The sequence below is a fragment of the Lissotriton vulgaris genome, chromosome 11 (genome assembly GCF_964263255.1).
Source record: "Lissotriton vulgaris chromosome 11, aLisVul1.2, whole genome shotgun sequence".
NCBI classification, from domain to species: Eukaryota; Metazoa; Chordata; class Amphibia; order Caudata; family Salamandridae; genus Lissotriton; species Lissotriton vulgaris.
Window position 1 is genome coordinate 748654382 of NC_141699.1, and position 20422 is coordinate 748674803.

The 20422-nt window shown below is 45.2% G+C and overlaps 1 protein-coding gene across 2 annotated transcripts in view; it reads right to left on the minus strand.

Annotated features, from left to right (window-relative positions):
• LOC147683446 (dehydrogenase/reductase SDR family member 12-like) overlaps positions 1 to 20422 on the minus strand; it is a 325191-nt gene that overhangs the window by 255527 nt on the left and 49242 nt on the right. For both annotated transcript variants that reach the window (XM_086943869.1, XM_086943868.1), the window contains exon 2: positions 7806 to 7939. In XM_086943869.1, coding sequence (XP_086799995.1) covers positions 7806 to 7939 — 134 coding nt within the window. The remainder of the gene's footprint in view (positions 1 to 7805; positions 7940 to 20422) is intronic.

A 20422-nucleotide genomic window follows, 5' to 3' on the forward strand; every position in this document is an offset into this window, starting at 1 on the left:
TCACAAGATCTCTGCGACTCCCTCGCCTCGTTATTCCACCGAAAGATTGCCGACATCCACAACAGCTTCGGCACACCATCCTCGCAACCAACCGTCGAACCAACGCACCCCACTGCCACCCCCCGCACCTGGACCGCAGTGACCACCGAAGACACAGCCCGCACGATGAACACCACCCACTCCGGATCTCCGACTGACCCCTGCCCCCACCACGTCTACAACAAGGCCGACTCCACCATCGCACCCCAACTCCGAGACGTCATCAACACCTCCTTCGACACCGCCACCTTCCCGGAGAGCTGGAAGCATGCCGAGCTCAGCGCCCTACTGAAGAAACCAACAGCGGACCCCACCGACCTCAAAAACTTCCGCCCCATCTCGCTCCTCCCTTTTCCTGCCAAAGTCATCGAGAAGATCGCCAACAGACAGCTTGCTGCCTTCCTCGAGACAAATGGATCCCTCGACCCCTCGCAGTCCGGTTTCAGAGCCAACCACAGCACCGAGACCGCCCTCATCGCAGCCACCGACGACATCCAAGCCCTTCTCGACAATGGGGAAACAGCGGCACTCATCCTCCTGGACCTCTCTGCCGCGTTCGACACTGTCTGCCGCCGCACCCTAGTCCAACGCCTCAGCAACACCGGAATCCAAGAGAAGGCATTGAAGTGGATCATCTCGTTCCTCGCTGGAAGAACACAGAGAGTCCGCCTCCCCCCCGTTTCGTTCCGAGGCCACCGAAGTCATCTGCGGCGTCCCGCAAGGATCATCACTCAGCCCCACCCTCTTCAACGTCTACATGAGACCTCTCGCAGCCATCGCACGCCAACACAACCTCAACATCATCTCCTATGCCGACGACACCCAGCTGATCCTCTCCCTCACCAGAGACCCCGACACCGCCAGAACCAGCCTCCACGAAGGGATGAAAGACGTCGCCGAGTGGATGAAGAACAGCCGCTTGAAACTGAACTCAGACAAGACGGCAGTCCTCATCCTTGGGCCATCACCCACCGCCTGGGACGACTCCTGGTGGCCCCCAGCCCTGGGCACCGCCCCCAAGCCGACAGACCACGCACGCAACCTGGGCTTCATCCTGGACTCCTCCCTCTTGATGACCAGACAAGTCAACGCCGTCTCCTCTTCATGCTTTCACACCCTCCGCATGCTCCGCAAGATCTTCCGATGGATACCGATCGAAACCAGGAAGACGGTCACCCAGGCCCTCGTCACCAGCCGGCTGGACTACGGAAACACCGTCTACGCCGGAACCACAGCCAAGCTGCAGAAAAGACTACAACGCATCCAGAACGCCTCCGCCCGACTCATCCTAGACATCCCTCGACGCAGGTACATCTCTGGCCACCTGAGGAACCTGCACTGGCTCCCCGTCAACAAGAGGATCACGTTCAGGCTCCTCACCCACGCACACAAGTCACTCCACAACCTGGGCCCCAAGTACCTCAACGACCGCCTGACCTTCCACACGCCCACCCGCCAGCTACGATCCGCTAGCCTCGCCCTCGCCGCCGTACCACGCATCCGAAGAGCCACCGCCGGAGGCAGATCCTTCTCCTACCTGGCGGCCAAGACATGGAACTCCCTCCCCATCCACCTTCGGCTGACCCAGGACCACCTCGCCTTCAGTAGACAACTCAAGACCTGGCTGTTCGAGCAGTAGTGGCCCCCCTCCCCCAAGCGCCTTGAGACCCTTCCAGGTGAGTAGCGCGCTATACAAGTGTTATGATTGATTGATTGATTGAGGCCGACAATCAAATTTAAAGCAAAGCGAGGCCAGCGGAGCCAACCCGCGGCCTGCCTGTAGCGCCTCCTGTCCCCCGCAGCGCAGCATGTGTGATGCACGGCTGCCGCTGCGAGGGAGAAAGTACGTGAAAGAAAGTAAGCGGAGCCCACACCGACACACACAAGCTGCCGGGCGCCGAATAACTGAAGCGGAGCCTACCCGCCACAATAAGTAATGGTGCCCCACCTATGAAAGTGCCAACCGTTTCCCGCGAGGGAAATAACTGTGCCCCCAAACAGTGCAGACATTTGTCCCTTTAATAAAGCAAGGCTCGCGGAGCCCACCCGCGGCCTGCTATCAGCGACTCCTGCCCCTGCCGCGCAGCGCGTGTTCGAGGCTGCTGCGGCGACGGAGAAATGAGGCCCGCGGACCAAGAGGTGAGCCTGTGAGGGTGCAGCGGCTCTCAAGTAACTTAAAGCCGACAGCGGAGCCCACCTGCAGCAGCCAGGGACAGAGCGAGGACTCGGAGAACGACTGGCAGCGTGTGAAGAGCTGCCGGGCGCTGGTGTGCAACACGGAGCCCACCCGCGGCAAGAGCCCCAATCCACACTCAGAGCGAGGATTAGTGCCTACATTCCTCCCCCGCCGTGCCGCGTGTGGAGTGCGAGGCTGCAGCGGGGAAGAAGGTGACAGCGGGCACCCGATGGCCATCCAGAGGAGCCGAGGCAAACTGAGGCTAGCCAACCCCCCCCCCCCAAAACTAAAGCGCTAAGCTAGCGCGACAGAACACTCACTGCAACATTTTAGAGTGTACCTGAGGAGGTGCGGCAGGACTCACAGCATTGTGCAAGGACCAGGAGGAAAACAGCCATGCCCCCGCAAGTCTCCATGCCAAACTGCACGGAGGTCATCTGCAGCTCCTAACCAGCAGAGACATGAGGAATCTGGTCACCCAGCACACTGGACTGGTCCCGAGAAGTACGCGAGGCCTGCAGCGCTGGGAGGCTGCTAGAGCCTCGATATAGGAAAAAGCAACGCTGCCACCTGGTGGACATTATCAAATATTGCGGCAAATGGCGAAAACAAGCCTTTAACAAACCAAGGAACTGATGCCAGTGCATAACAAGCCTAGGACAAGACAAGGTAACGCAAAGGCAGTACCGAGCAGGCTACACACCCAACAGCATAGGATTGGCACAGCAACGCCACGCAGCAGCACAAGACTGTAGCAGCAAGTGAGTGCAGCAAAAGCAAGGGTAAAAGCTAAGGGCAAACTGCAACTCATCGCCATCTAGCAAAACAGGGACAGTGGTCAAGCGCAAGAGAGCACAAGGAGTGTTCAAAGAACAAAGCGAGAAACAAAGGTCAGCACTGCAACACCAGAAACGCAGGCACGCTCCAGACAGCGCAAGGAGCACATCACAAGACAGCGCAGGGACGCGCCAGAAACGCTGAAACACTCCACAAAGCGCAAGAACGCAACAGGAGTGCAAGAACTCCACACCCGCACGACAGGACCGCGCAGCACTGCGCCAGAACGTGCCAGGAGCGCCAGGAATCAAGAGCGCCAGAGTGACGCTGCACAGGGACACGCCAAGGCCACGGGACAGCGCACAAAGGTCCCCAAGAGAGACAGCGATGTCTCGCAGCAACCAGAGCGCCATCGTCAGCACGCATGGCGGCATGCACCAAAGATGCACCAGGAGCGGTGACGCAACCCTCCTCCACGCAGACAAAGCGCGCCAACGCCAAAACACTGTGACAGTGAATAGCGACCACGAAGAAGATAGCACAGCATGACGACTCATGCCGAAGATGAAAGCCGACCACCCAGTCTGGCCGCCAAGGAAAGAAAGAAGCAACAAGGAAAATCGCGACAAACGGTCCAGTCAAAGAAGAGAAGAACACCATGCCGGAGAGCTATGCCCAGACCAGAGAGAAACAGGTGGAGTGCACGCTGCCTGGGGAAGACTGGTCAGGAAGGCCAACGACAGCAAGAGGACCAGACCACATTGCAAGAAGGAACATGGAAAGGAAGGGCACGATGCCATAAAGAAAAGGAAGGAGGAACGGTAGAGCCAAAGGAACCCGAAGAGACAGGAGAGTCACGATGGAATTGACCAAAGAAGGGTATCTTGATTGAAAGCAACAGAAGTGATCAAGTAACAGGAAGATACGACGACAGGTCTAGTCAACAAGCCGGGGAAGACAGTGTCCTGCCACATGGACAAGACCAAGGGGACGACATGTAGAGGGCCCGCTACATGGAGAAGCCTGGTTAGCATGAGTAAGCAAGAAAGAAGACCGGACCGCGTCGAGGAAGAGAACGAAGAGGAAGAATGGAGTAACACAACATCACTCCACAGAGGAAGAGAGAGAACCACAGTCAGCACTCAGGAACATCGGTGCTGTCCAAGGAACATCGCAACATCTGTGTGGATCCCAGTAATCCAGACAACTCGCACCTGAGGAGACCAACCACTGAAGAACCGTATGGGTGCCCCGTGAACCTGAAGCTTGCCGAAGCAGAGCATACCCGAGCACTAGACAATCCACCCTTGTGGACTACACAAGACTCGACTGTGGCCCTGTCCGAAGTTCCGCAGCAACCCGCACAGCCCACACGGTCACGTGGCAGTCCAGGGGACGAGGGCCTTGGCTGCATGTCCTGTGAGAGAGGAATCCGGATGGGAGCGGTGCAGCAGCGGCAGCTTCACGACAGGCAACAGGAAACACGAAGGCCCCAGGTGAACACCTGGCACCGAGAAACGGTCTGGAGAAGGCACTGAACCCATGTCCTAACGGCAACACCATCCTGACGGATGACATCAACACCCCGAGGACATCATGAAAGACTTGGAGGTGAGTCCGTTGGCAGTTCCTCAGTGACGCCTTTGCAAGGCTCATGCGAAGCCCCGCACGGTCCACCCGGTCCCATCCTGTCCGGCAAGAGGGTCCTCCCAGCGTCTCTAGTGAGAGAAGAGTCCAAGCAGGAGAGGCCAGTCTTCGAGGCTCCAGTGAGAGAGGAGTCCGGCAAGAAAGGCAAGTCGGAAGTTACTTGGCCGGACGGAGGTATGAAAGCATCAAGATCAGCAAATCCAAAGAAAGACCTCTTGTGCCGCAGTCGTCTCCAACAACCAACAAGCGTTTGTCATCCACTGGACTAGGAACACCTGCGGGACCCCTCAAGGGTCACACCCATTCTGCTCCAGATGCTCCAAGTGATGAACACTATAGATAAGAGTCAACACAGCAAGACAAGGATGATCTGAAGTACACCGCTAAGGTGAAGCTCATCTGACTGACTTTGTGGTCCAGAACTTCAACATCTCCCAGCCGATCGCCTGAAGAAAATCTGTTGGGGCTGTAAATTGTTGTTGTTCTGTTTTCTTGCAGGTTGGACATTTTGTTTTCCTTTCATTAAATTTTGGGAGGGATGTAGTGTCCTGCCTGGACACAGTCTAGTTGTTTTCAGTGTAACCAAACACTGTGCACCCACCCACCACAGACGTCACTGGGTCAGGTGATGCTGCTAATAAAAGACCCCGAGCGCACGTGCTCGTGGCCAGAGTTACCATCCCTAAGCTGGTGTCCGTGTCACACTTGTTTACACCATGCGGGCCTAGGGCCTCATCCTTACACACTGGACCCTGAGGATTGCTGGCCTTTATTACCTGAGCAGCAATAGAAGCTCGTTTTCTTTGCTGCCCGGGGGCCCTTGGCACCCCTCCCAGGGCACTGGAGCCAAGGCAGCCGCCGCTCTTGGCTGCAACGTGTTGTACATCTGGAAGGCCACGGAGCACCAAAGGAATCAATGCGGCTACTACGCAAGGATTCTGGAGGGGCCCCTCTGTGCCAAGGCTGCTCCCAGCTTGCATACGGGAGGGCTGCGATGCCATACCGTGCCAGGACAGCACCTAGATTCTGGCTGGACTGCCGCGTCATTTATGCAGGAAATTTTTGGCGCTAACCGTGCCAGGGTTGCTCCCACATCGTGCGTTCCGTACAGTCTCAGATAAGGAGGGGGCATCGGTGCCAACCAGTGCTTGGACTGCACCTTGCCCGCATCAGTTACAGAGGAGGCCTTCACTGCCTGCCCCACAGTGGACAGCTCACTCATCCCGGCTTGCTTCATTTATACAGGGGGCTTTCCACGAGGACAGCTGATGAGCCCACAGCTTAGCGCCAAGTCCGAAAAGCATCTTTGATGGGTGTATGCACCTCACTAGCGGATGAGGCGAGGAAAAATAAAAGTCCGAACCCAGATGAGTGTCGGGAGTCCCTGCCCCTCTGGCCTGGCCCCAAGCCCAGCTGCCACTTTCCCAGACAGACAGGAAATTCCAAAAGCGGCTGGCCACGAACACAGCAATTCCAGAAATATTAACAGAGCGCCGTGGGATTTCACCAGAGTCTGACCCATTAAAGCAACATAAGGACCCTAAAATAACAAGTCAGGTCCCGGGCCGGCAGCCAAGCACAGCGCGGCCCGGGGAATGACTTCACGGAGGTGTCCCGGGCCGGCAGCCAATCACAGCACGGCCCGGGGAATGACTTCGCATGGGTGTCCCGGGCCGGCAGCCAATCACAGCGCGGCCTGGGACACGCGGCAACAAGGGGCGGGACTTAAAAAAAGACCGAGAAACGCCCCCGAATCGCGTTCCGACGGGGAAAGAGTGATTGACAGCCAATCTCTTCCAATGGCTAGCCTCCATTTATGGAGCTAGCCAATGGAAGAAGGGGCGGGTTCAAGTCCCCCATACTGTTCTAACATTAGATTTCGCCTGCGTGAATACTGCTGCGCAGCGGACGCCAGGCGAAACCTAAAAAGGGTACACCCTGTTCCACTTTCTAAAGTTTAGGGCCAAACTAAACAACAAATTTGTGTACGCATTCTCCTTACACTGAGTGGTTCATGCTTACTGGGTGCACTCGGAGACAGGTCAGTAGGATCTTCTGCATTCAAATCATTTTTGACAATTTTCTCTTCTTATTTCCAGGTGGCCTCAACAAATCTGCCCCTCCCTCTGTGAAGGGGGTATAGCCCCCTCACTGGACTTAATAATGCTGATAGTTCTAACTGAACAGCTGGGAGCACTGCTGGTACTTCTTAATGAATCAGCTGGGTTAAGCTGGATGTAGCTTTGCTGTTGAATATTAGCAGCGCTTCTTCATTACAATTGTATACTGTACTTGACCCCGAGGTGCCTGCAGACCACCACTCCTATTCAAACATAGTTGTAAGTACAATCCCTTGCAAGAAGCACAATCACCAGGTATTGCAAGGCAATAAGCACTGACCGGATGAATGCAGTCCCACTGAATCATAAAAATCAATGGCCTACATAAAACAGTGCAATACATTGCATAAGAAATATGTGAATCCTATATCTGAAGACAGAATGCACTACTATGAAGAGGCTCAAATTTACAAGAGATGCTTTAGTGAACGGCAAGGGTAAATTCTGGTCCTTATATTTGCTACTTGAGTTACCATATATTTGTATAAACCGAAAGATTCACTAACATTGGGACATCTTCTTTAGAGTACTGATCTTTACTTTACAAAATAATGCATTCTGCACCATATAGCCTTCGATCATTTCAACTGAGCTGGCTGGATTAACTATTCTGAAAGTAATTACTTTAATAGTACAGATGAAGGAATTAAAATGCAAAATGAGATCACCTATACTGATCCCCTGCCACAGGACTTTTGAATGAATGTTTGATAAACACGGTCTAGTTCTTGGGAAGAACTCTAATTTTACTAGGAGGTAGTTTGAACTGTTTAAACACAAACTCTGAAATGTCACATTAAATCAGGGCCACTTGGTTGCATGGGCTTCAGTTGCCCTATAAACACAGGATCTCTTTAGGACATTGATACTTATTATGTGCGTGGTGTGTTACACTAAGACACCTTTACAACAACACAAAACAGATTAGACTCATTATATTATGCCATGAAGCCTTAAGATTTTGGTTTTAAAAGTAAGTCCAAAAATTGAATACCAAAATATGGGTTCGTTTAAATATGTATAGGAACAGAATGATCTTTCTTTACCTTTTTTGGCTATCTCTATTGCAGCTGCTTTGCCGATTCCACTGTTGGCTCCTGTGATCATGAAAGATTTTCCAGACACATTTACTTCAAGATCCTTGCTCGTGAAAGAGGCTGAAGCTTCATCGTATCCTCCCCTATGCATGAAAATAAAATTCGATACAATAATTTACTTTTGTTCTTACACTGGGTGGAATTTATTGACTTTTGTTAAGAAAGAGAAAGTAAATGCCCTATAGAAGGTCAGTAGAAAAAAAATAATTTTATGAAACTCACGGAGGCTAATATTAGGCAGCACTTGCTTTATATACCTTACGCCAGAGCAATGCAACAAGGGAAGAGTTCTCAAAAGGATAATTTCAGGAACACATATAAAACATTGGAACCCTCACTCATCTTACTTTTGTTATACAATAGTCTTTAAATACTGAGGGTACTCCCAAGGTGGGTTGAAATTTTTACCACTATACTTTGAAAAATCAGCATTTTCTGCTAAGGCATGGAGGTTAAACTTTATGCATGTTCAAAGCCAGACATTTACATCCACCATTGCACTCTAAATGGATTGGTAGTAGAGTTTCTTGAAAGACAAGTTATTTGACCAATCAGCCAAATTCAGCATATGCTGAATTCCTCCCCACATCAGGAGCACACTGGAAGTCATTGCTTCTTGAACAGAATGGCTGCAAAACTTTGAATAGAATAAACACCCCGTTCGACACGCCACGAACTTAAAGGACATATTCCTTAATAAGACCCTTAGCCTTTGCATGTGGACACTCCAACAGTCCCTTAAACTTGAGTAACAATAGCAGCTAACAATGTGGGCACTGCACAATGAACTTATTGATCGCTTGGGCCCTTAACAACACATATGTAAAATGATGCCGAATAGGGAAAGGCATAATGACTCACACCTTCCCAGTCCTAAACAAAATAATACACATCCATTGCCTTTGAATTCAAAAGCCAATGGAAAAACATGAAAGCTGAGCATTTTGTCTGATGGCAAATATATGCAATTCTGATGGACCTTGTGTCCCTTGAATCTTCATAAACACTAAAGTATTCAAGTCCAATTGCTAAATTCCATAGGAATTTCAGGAATCGCAACCTACAAACGTATTCCTCATTCCTAGTGTACTGTATTTGAAGAGTTATAACTTTCCCAAACAGAAGTGCTGAATGTGTTTCACTATAGCTGCCAAGTCCTTCAAAAGTGTGCCCACCAACCAAATGACAAACCTTACTGCTGACACATTTTCCAATTCCAACACAACACATCATCTTTGGTCAAACCCTTTGCTACAAACGAACCATGCAGAAACTTCAAAGAATTTATGTTCAAACCCTTAACTGTCTCTGATCCTATTCCGGCCATGGACACATCTCCACACCTTGATCCTTAGTCTTATAGATTGACATTGGACGCTATTGCCATACCTGGGATCTCTTCAAGTACTGCAAACCCATTCTAGGCCTTCACATTTCTATCCCCTACTAAAGCTGCAGATGATTCTTATGCTCTGAAATTACGGAGATCATAAAATAAGCTGCCTTCAAATCTTGATTTATTAACCAAGCAGTTTTCCTCAACACATACACTGAAGATAAAAGAAGTAATCCATCTGCAAATAGCAGTAGACCACTCAATCGCTCACATTTCTTAATGTATTTCCTAATGTATTCTTAATGGATTACAGGAAGTGATTTTTTCTTCTCCACTGGTGTTTACTCCTGAGCCTCTACTATTGCACCGTTTGCAATCAACCGTGAAACCTCAAAAAGATAAAATAGGAACTAATGGGCACCTTTCATCCATTACGCTTGTTCATCTGAGAAACACCATTACAGTTTTCACAGGTTAACTAGCTTCCATTAATGCAGTGACCCATGCTAATCCTAAATCAGACTGCAATATTAATGCATGCTTGGTATCCTCAAATAGCTCAGTGCCCCGAGGCACCAAACAATTAAGCTCTACAAAAATCTAATCATTTTGAATCATGAAAGAACTTTGGGCCAATAACACTTAGAAGAATCTTCTAGAAAAGTTTGTTTTTTATTTTCCAATGTTTTTTTTAAAAGCAGTACCAGAGAAAAGTATGAACTTTTCCCACAAGCAAATATCAGACATTTTATACACTATTCTTCCTAATGAAAAGAACACTGCAACATCTTAACAAATCAAAATTAACTGTCACAGAAAGGCATCTCAAGTCCCTTTCCTGTACCTCTGGAGCAGGCAGGACGCGTGGATAAAATATCACCTCAGAAATTAGGTTATAACTAACCAAATCGGATGATTGGACTATGTGGGTGAGCACATGATCAAAATGGCTGAAACTACTAATATCTTTTAAAGAGACATCTGCCCTAATTTAACAATTTTGTTTAGTTATCACCACCATACGTCTCAGAAGACAGGTATATCACACACAGTTTGATGTCTATATTATATATTAAAGACTCTGAATCGTCCAATATAATAAAGCAGTGCATGCACTGCAACTATCCTCAAGCTGACACTAGTCATATGTTTACTAGGTGTATTCAACTGAGAATATTTTGGATCACCATCATCGAACAATTAAGTGTAATTGTGAACATACCAATTTAACAAGGTGCTGCTATTATACTTTTAGGGACTAACGTATACAACCTGGCTTTACATGCTTTTTTGATTGCTTGAGTCCTAATAGCATAAAAGTGAAAAGACAAAAGATTGTTTGCAAAAAATTCATGAATCTAACAATATGGAACAACAAGTTGCCGGTACAAGAAGCTGTTACTTCACTTCCAGATGGACATTATTTGCTTCATATCTGAAAAATTAGAGTATGCCATACTTTCTTTCTTTTTTATTGGTCTTAGTATTTTAAGTTCATATTGTCCCTTTTGGCCCTTAAAAATGCTTTAAAAAAATGAGGTCTGTGAAAACTCAAGTTCAGGTTTGAAAGGTGACTACAGACACTGTCTTAGAAGATCCTAATCTCAATTTTAATTTTAAAAAACGTGTTTAGTAAGACAGCCTACTAGCCCCGGAGTCACTCTGGTGGTCCTGTGTTCAAGGTGCACGTCCAGTACTTCTTACTCAGTCCATAGGACAGCAGAGGAGTCCTTTCTTGCAGCAGAAAAGTCCTTCTTCTGAGTTTTGCACAGGTCTAGAAGTGATATGAAGAGTGGGTCCGAGAGGCACCTTTTTATACCTGGTACCCAATTTGAAGTGTTAGAAGCTTTTGGAGTTTCCCCTTCAGAGGGTTTAGGAAATTTCTGCCACCCTGCCCTGGTCCCAGTCTGTCTGGGAACACAATGGACTAGTCTGAAGTCAGTCAGAAATAACTTTAATTTGCCAACACAACATTGGCATAAAAAGTATTCTACAAATACATGGTACACCAATATCAACGGTCATTAAAATTTTAAGTAGCATATATTAAGACAAAATTTGTTAAAAATAGATAAAAAGTAGTTTTAAAAAAAATGATCCTAGACTAAAAGAAAACATTAGTTCATAAGTATACTCACAGATGTTCGTCTTAATTTGTATTTTAAATATCATAATGACAATATGATATACTTTTACTCAAAGCAGATAAAAAGAACGAAGCCAAAGAGAAACATGTGAAGGGATCAGACAATAACTGAAAATAGTGTAAGCGTACGCGACATTGGTTCAAATTCATTTTGCAAATAAGGGGGACAACATTTTTTTCTTTCGTCACTATAGAATTTACAGAAGAACAAGAAAAGAAGATCATTCTGAATGGATCGCTTGTCACAAGGGCAAAATGGGAGTGCAGTGATCACATAGGTTTGGGAGGGGGATATAATTTAGACAGAATCTCATTAAAATATATCTATGCTGAAGATTCGTGAAAAGCAAAAGATAGGTAGAGTTCACATTAATCATACTTATACTCGGGCAGCATAATATAATTTGACTGTAGGAAGTTTAAAATTAGTATCATGCCTCCTCGCCTGTAAATTAGCCAATAGATGGGTTTTTAGCTCCTTTTTAGATATTGACCAGCACATTCTCAGATCCTCATAAAGGTGGTGTAAACCAGCTGCCTGAAGGTTGGATTCAACAAATCTTAACCAACTGATTTTGTTCACACCATCTAATTTCAGAGCGTCATTTACAATATCTCTGGTCAACAAAAGGGTTTCTTTTCGCCAGACTGAATGCCACATCATAATTTGTGCAATACAAATCTTATCAGTGATATAAGGAACTCTCAACTCCATATGACAGTTATAATTAGAACACGACTGGGGCAGAGAAACCAACTTTTTCAGAAAGGCATCTTTTAGGTGCTGCAGTTTTGAGGCATCCGAGATGCCCCAAACAGCTGCCCCATAAGAGGCTACAGATAGAGTTTTCACTTCGTAAACTTTTTTTTATCACTTCAATTGGTTTAGTCCCGAGTTTTTTCACAAATTTAAAGAGAGACCCAATATTTTTTTCCATAAAAAATCCCCTGTTAGAGACCATAAATCTCCAATTATTACCTCAATCAAACACGATCCCTAAGTAGTTAGGAGTCTACGACATCTAGCTTCACCCCTTCAATGTAAATTTGTGGCTGTTTCTGCCGCTTTGAGCCAGTGACAAGAACGAAAGACTTAGAATAATTAATTTTCAAGTCCAAATTATTCATAAACTTTGCATACTCCTCTGCGAGTCGACGCAACACATTACCTGTGCGCACCAGGATCACCGCGTTGTCAGCATAGAGGAGTATCGGTACTGGGAGTGAATTAATAAAAGGAACATCTGTGGGGGACCCTGGCAATGTGATTCTAAAGTGTCTCGTGCATTCTCCTACCTTGCGAAACCGAACACAGGCCGTGGCTCCGGCATACAGGTCACGGATTACATTAATGATCTGGATCTCAATTCCCATTGCCTCCAGGATCTGCCACAGCTTAGATTGTGCCACACAATCAAAGACTGCAGACAGATCCATGAAGGCAATGTATAAGTGGTCATTCTTGGCTGCCGTGTATCTAGCTATTATTAAATTTAGATTCAAACACTGGTCCACTGGGCCCTTTTCTTTTCAAATGCCGTATTGGCATGGGATTATTATGTTCTTTTCTGGGGCACATTCCTCAAGCCTGATTAAAAGTAACCGGCCCATTAGTTTGGCAGTTGAATCTAATAAAGATATGGGCGTATAGTATTTTGGTATTGTCTTATCCCCCTTCTTAGACCTCGCCTAGCGTCGTAGCGAATGCAATGCTCACTTGCAGGATCTATGGTCATTGATTTGAGCTTCTGAAGCAGGGGTGGAAGCTCCACCCATGCTTCTGATTGGCGCGGCTCCAAAATGCGTGCTTTGGATTGGAAGGGAGGCATGTTTTGTTCCCTCCCTTTCTCCTGCTCGCCGAGCCTGCCCGGACAGGAGATGTGCACGCGTACCATTGTGAGCTTCCGCTTTCTTTTGAATTGTATTCTGCCGAGTCCCCCGGCCGTCTCTTTTGATTACAGAGGGGCACTTCACTTTCTTAATGGCGTTTCAGCAGACCACGCACATAGTGTGCTTTCACTTGCTTAACTAACCAAGAGATTACGGCATTTCAGTAGAAAACGAGCATTACGTGCACACAGATTCTAACACTGTCTGCGCCACAGCAAGGAATCTGCTTAGGGAAAAGGGAATCAAAACAGTACGCAAATATGGAGCGGTGCAAAGGGAAACATGCTTTATGTTTGAGTGCCTCTCTGTGGGCTGGTGCATACTCTGGTGTTCACCTGCATATTCGGTGGATAAACACACGACCAGGACCGGAGCCTTGCTTCAGAGGCAGCAGCATGCTGCTTGGCCACAGACGGCTCTTCCATCAGTCTGAGCCGGGCCTTTTTTCCGTTCCTTGCTCACAGCGCAGGAGTGGGCTCCGAGGGAAGAGCTACCTTGTCCAACGCAGGCTTAGGGTGCCGTGAAAGGAGTAGCTTACAAAAACATAATGCAACACTGCACCCCTTTGTGCCCTCGGTTGGCGTTAAGGATAGTTTCTGCAAGTTTTGCTCAAGTTATTTTCTGCTGATATCTGTGTAATGCCTATTCGTTTTTGTATTGTTTTTTTTCTGGAAATGGCGATAAAAAGTTAGGGGGAAAAAACGACTATTAACTGGATTGTGTAACAACGAACAGAAAGATCGAGATGATGCTTCGTGCTCAGTTGCGAAGTCTCCCAAATTGGCAATTACAAAGAAGCAAAAATTAGTCTGGTGGTGCTGAAAGGTAGCAGAGGGAGCTTTACTGCGTTGTGCCGAACATCAGGTGCTCACTGTTAGCTTTGCTGCTAAACCAGAGCAGTCCGCCCATTCATCGTAAGCGGAGACGTGTTTTTTTGGGTAGGCTAATTTATATTCAAAATGTGTGCTAATTCATACAGACATACCAATTTAGTTAATTGTACTATAGCATTTATGTAGTGCTGCATATCTATGATAGCTGCGTGAAGCTCTTTGATCTGCATGGAGTTCCTGGCGCCCTTACATAGTGCATGGTTGGGAAGGATGCTAGTTCTAGATAGACCCATATGCAGGGCCACTGAAATTATGCGACGTTGCCGCTTCGGTGTTTCACACATAAATATGGATTTGTTTCACTTATAAATACGTCCGTACTGTGTTGAAGTATAAAAATAAAAAAATAGGGAAGTAATACTATCAGAAACTGCGCCGTGTTATGACACCTAATTTGCCTTTGTTGCGGCTTAATTTAGTCCACCCTGCCGCATAATTCCAGAGGCCCTACCAATATGGGAAGTGTTGCGCTTTGTACATGAGATTTATAGATGTGATTTAAATATGTTATTGCTGCAGCGATACAAACACGAGGCATTGAGGAATCACTTGAGATACATGCCATCGCAATTATGGATACCTTCGCTTTTATTTAGCATATAGTTATGGGTATGCGCATTGGAAGGGCCAGATTTAAAGTGCTATCCAGAATCCAAGATGGATAAATACATTTTTTTTGCTGGAAGTGGGCTCAGTACCTGTTCCCAATTGTGAGATTTATTGAAGGAGGGTTGAGGTCAAGGGAGAGCCAGCCTGAAACAGAGAGCCCAGGTTTGGTGGCAGGCAAAGAGTTGTGATGAAAAATAGGGGGCCTGTGTTGTGAGTAGCAGGGTGTGCTATGCACATGGCTTTGAATGAGTAATTTGTCCAGCCGCAGGAAGCCACTGCAGAGACCTTAGGAGCAGGTGAAATGTGACAACTAATATTAATGTTAAAGTAGTTTTTTTGCAGCTGCATTCTGAATTCTAATTTCCGAATCACATTGAGAGGGGCTCCAAAGCTTAGCATTGAACAATTGATTTTTTTTAAATATATTAATTAGATGGGCCAAATAAGATTCAGCAAGCATTTTCACTCGCTGATCAGAATAATTATACAAGCCATTCCCCAGATTCAACTGTAGAAATTCTGGCATAAAAGGCCGTGTGGAGGGGTGGGGGGCACTTATAGGATTACTGAAAAATCAATGAAAGATTCACTTGTAAGAAAAAAAAGTAACAAATTAAAAAGTACGTTGTAAGCGCCTTCCCGCGGTTGTAAAGGAAAATGTATTCCTTTATGTGTTATCGTTCAGTTGAGGAGAAAAAAACATTCAGCTCATTAAATCCACATAATGTTGGTACGTCATCAAATGTACCAACATTATGTGCTTTTAATGAGCTGATTTCATGTTGCAATGTTTGTATGATATGAAAAACGACATTTAATATAATGCATCAGCAAGGCATGGGCTGTAATGGTATAAAGGTAAAAACAAATATAGGACCACCAGCCATGATCAAAACTGAATAGTCAAAACGCATTTGCTTGGTATCCATGTGAACAGTGAAAAAAAGACTGTTATAAAACCACTTTGAAGTGCCTCTTTTCCTTGTTAAAACAAGCATTTGTAATGCAATAGGTCTCGCATTTACACAAGTTTAGGCTATTGGCATTGTAAATGACAATGCCTTTTATTTATGTTTTAAAAACAAAAACAAAAAAAAAGGCATTGTTATTTGCAATGTCAATAGCTCAAACTTGCATAAATGCGAGACCTATTGCATCGCAAATGCTTGTTATAAATAGGTACAATTACAGTCGTCTTCCACGAAGACGGCACACCTGTTCGGACAATTTTATTAAAAACATTTGGAAGAAATGGTGCCCAAAGATCTTGATTATCTAAGAAAAAGTAAATTGGGACGCCATCAGATCCAGGTGCCTTTGCTCTTTTACACTGGTTAAGAGAGTATCTTGTTTCTTCTAAAGTAAATAGGACACCATCTCCTAGTCTAGGTAATCCTAGGGGGGAGGGGGGGTTGAGCAGTTACCTCCTGGGTGTTACCAAACAGGTCTTCAAAATGCACGGCCCATGCCTCCTGATCCACATGCGTATCTGTCATCATTCCTTTGTCTCTCAAAAAAGGGGCATTGCTCAAGGACCAAAAAGCCTGTGAACTGTTTAATACAGCAGCCCTTTGTAATCTTTCTCACCACTCCTCCTTTAAAAACTTTAGTCTTGTTATCCTTGCTTTCTAATATAACTGGCATGAGGACTTGACCACATTTTTGTCTCTAGGTTTTGTCTTCAAAGCCATGTGAAGCTTTTTAAGTGATTTTGCATATTCGTCAAAAAAACCAGGCGGGACCCTTACGATGCCCATTAGATATAGAGCGTAGTAAGTGTTTTTTAATTTCTAATAAAATTCACTCAAGGGTTGAGGTTTTCCGTTATTGATAATTGCATCTAGATCATTATCTCTGATGTCCGTTTGGAGACTGTGTTCACAACAAACTTCACAGTATTGACTTTTTCCCCACTTCAAAATGATCCAATTTTCCCTTGCGATCACTGGTTTAATAGGAAGGTTAGCAGAATGTTCCTTTTTTTGTAAGGATGGAATAAGAAGTCCTTTGCATGTGAGCCGAGCCAGTGCCTTTGAAGTATAAGTGTGGTAGATGACAGCTCCACCCACCTGTTAGATCAGAGAAGGCCCACCCTGCCTACACCCAGACCCTCTATTTTGATGCTCTCTAGGAGGAATACACAAAGGACAAGGGACAGGCTGCAGGCTGCAGGCACCAAATGGTTAGGGTCAAGAAACCTTCAACTTTCTAAAAGTGGCTTTTTCAAAACTGTGACTTAAAATCCGAATTTACCACGACAGAGGATTTTAAATAATATTTTCTGAGATACCAAACTTGACTTCTCCAAATCAAACGTTAGAACATATTAAATGTAATAAGGTGACCCAATGTTATCCTATGGGAGAGGTAGGCCTCACTGCAGTGAAACATTTATTTTGTGAATTTTTACCCAGGACATGTAAAAATTAAAGATGCATGGCAACTTTTTAGTTACAATGCAACTCTGCTGTTTAGGGCATAACTTAGGGGTGACATATGTTAAAAAAGGGGGAGTTTTAGACTTGGCTAGGGGGTTATATTGCCAAGTTGAATTGGCAGTTTAAATCTGCCAGTAAAGAGAAATGGCTGAACTGAGACACGTTTTAAAGGGCTACTTATGTGAGTGGCACATGCAGTGCTGCAGACCCACTAGTAACATTCAACTTACAGGCCCTGGGTACATGTAGTACTACTTTAATAGGGACTTACAAGTAAATTAAATATGCCAATCAGGTCTAAGCCAATGTTACCATATTTTAGGGAGTGAGGACATACACTTTAGCTCTGGTTAGCAATGATAAACCACACAAATTCCTAAGGCCAACACAAACAAATTCAGAAAAATAGGATGGGTGAAGGCAAACAGTTTGGGGATGGCCCTGCAGTGAAGACCGGATCCAACAAGAACTCTGCCCAATCTGGGATCCTCAGATAATCTTTACCCCACTTACTTTTGGTACTCACCCAGGTAATGACAAAAAAGCATGGCCACTGGAATTATGCGACTGGGGAGGACCAATTTATGAGGCACAATTTAATAAACTATGTAGCTAGAAAAGGCAAATTATGCAACATAATTCAGCATATTCTGTGATCGTATTACCTCATTATTTTGTAATTTTTACGTTAATAATATCTGGGCAAATGTTTAATCTCATTAGTACCAGTGTGACGCCCTAACACAGCACGAAGCAAAAGGGTGGCCAATCAACATTTATAATGAGCCTTCCACTGCACAGCAATAAGTGTTGACACTTTTTTAGTAACCTTTGATCCGTTTAAGCTGCAAAAAATGTTTTTGTTAAAGCATGCTGATTTCGCAGCAGATGAAAGATTACATGGCAACTGCGGCGAATCCACCATTATGTGAAAAAATCTGCAGCCGCAAGATTGCATAATTCCAATGGCCCTGCAAATATGACCCATTCTTCCTGTTCAATCAATAGGATCTCTCTGCTCTAATATGTCAATGATGGGAAACCCACCCTTGGAACTCTCTACAAATTGCAGTTTCTGCTATGAAAAGGGAATCCCATAGACACTGAAATCACCATGACAGATAGCAGACAGTACAAAACACATGGAATTACCCTGATATTCCTAATTCTAGGAAAAGCCTGAACTATGAGAAGAAAGGCACTCACAGCGGTTGCACTGTCTGGAAGATCTGTTGTATGTAGTTTGTGAGATCTGGAGATCAGCCCTAGGACTTGTCTGCTTCCGCCTTTGCTTAGGGACCTTTTTTCTGTTCAAATCCCTATAATTAACGGTCTGGATAGAAAACGACCAGTAGAGGTCAGTAAAATACCAGATTTTCTTTCTACTAAGGGACTTTCTTTTTTTTTGTTTTCTGGCAACTGCCTCTATTTAACTCTCTTGATAGAAAACGACCAGCAGAGGTCAGTAAAATACCAGAATCACTTTAGCATTCCTTAGATTCAAGGCCAGAGAAACTTGTATTCAATGAGCCCTGTAGACAATGATGTTTTTAAATCTCTTGTATTTTCAGTGATATGACCACCGAAGGGGTTGATTTTATTTTGAAAACAGAGCTTTGAACAATACGATGTCCAGCTGATGGGCAGTATTTTTTTCCATGTGTTCCCATACATGACGTGTTCCGCAGTTTGGTGCTTACTTACCCTCCATGTTAAAGAACAGTAGATGTTTCGTAACCAAGGCTAATGTACTGCGCAGCTAAGTACATATAAGGTCCCAATGTTGAGATTGATTGCATTGCAAATGCTTGTTTTACATACCTGTTTCAGTGTTTGGTTTGAGCTAGTGGTTGCAGGTGGGATCTCCTTCCACTCATTTTTGGGGACAGTCACATATACTTTCCTCAACAGACTTTGATCCAGAGCAAGAAAGAAACAAACACAAAAGGGTGAAAGAAAGAGGAAGAGAAGAATAGAAAAGCAGAGACAAAGGGGGAAACAGGTATGAAAAATAACCTGGAACTGTGAGATAAAGAGACAAAGAGTGTTCAGTGGTGGATTAAAAAAAATATGAGGTGTAATAAATGCTAAGCACATGAGGTGTAACACAAGCCCTTGCATCCCATGCGGGGCAGGGTTGTCTGCAAACCTTCTGGGGACCCCAAACCTTCTTCGGCCCCCATTTAGGCCAACGGATATCTGTGAGATATGATAAACTTTAGGGGCCCTCATCACATTCTGCAGGGGGGACCCCATCATTTTGCATTACACCACTGACTATGCAACAGTATTATCCAGCAAACAGGCCTTCAATATTGCTGTTCGTGGGCTTCTGAGAAAAGATTTTGGCTCTAAAACGTATTCTTTTACAAATCAGGCACTGAACTGTACATATTGTGTGCTGACAGTAATTTAGAAAAAAAGTAAGCGCTATTATTCCACTTTATGAAAATATCTCTAATTTATAATCCGTTTAAATAATAATAGAATACAAATAAAGGTTAAATGCTGTTTTTTTCGAGGATATATATTCTTCGTGATTTTCAATCATTATTTTCATCTAATCCCAATATTATGATTAAAGTATGGTTTCCATTTTTACTGATAAAAAGGACCAGAATGTAATTGATTTCAACTTCTATATTTATTTTTGAAAACGTACTTGTAATTCGGTCACACATGACTTCCAGATGAAGAGCTAGCTTTACAGTATGACTTGTGCATACTTACCAGGAGATGTGCACAAGTGTCTGAACTTTAATGTTTTCAGGTGAATGTTTGTTGTATTTTATTCAGCTATCTGCAGAACTAAACACCTGGTGCATTCACATGTGAGGTATGCATGTAATGGTTAAACATACTTTGAGATATATACACAAAGTCATTGTTTTTACAAAATACAAAAATATGAATATATGCTGCTACGATGAGCAAAAGTAAAAATGGACAAATAGAGACACACGAATAAAATTAATTACCATAGAACGGGATGAGCAATTCTAATCGCAGAACAGAGTGGAGAAGTGTGGCTCAATGGTTAGAGCGGCAGACCCTGATGCAGAGGTCTAGCCCGTGACCAGGGTTCAATTCCCCGCCTCGGCGGGTCTTGGGCTCAGAATTCCACGGACCTGATCATTCTCGCCTTGGTGCCAATTCCAATCATGGAGTCCCACCCTGCAACTCTGGGCAATAGCTTGCTTAAACTCCACAATGGCCCCCACAACGCTAAGGATGCCTGGCCTCCACCTTTTGGG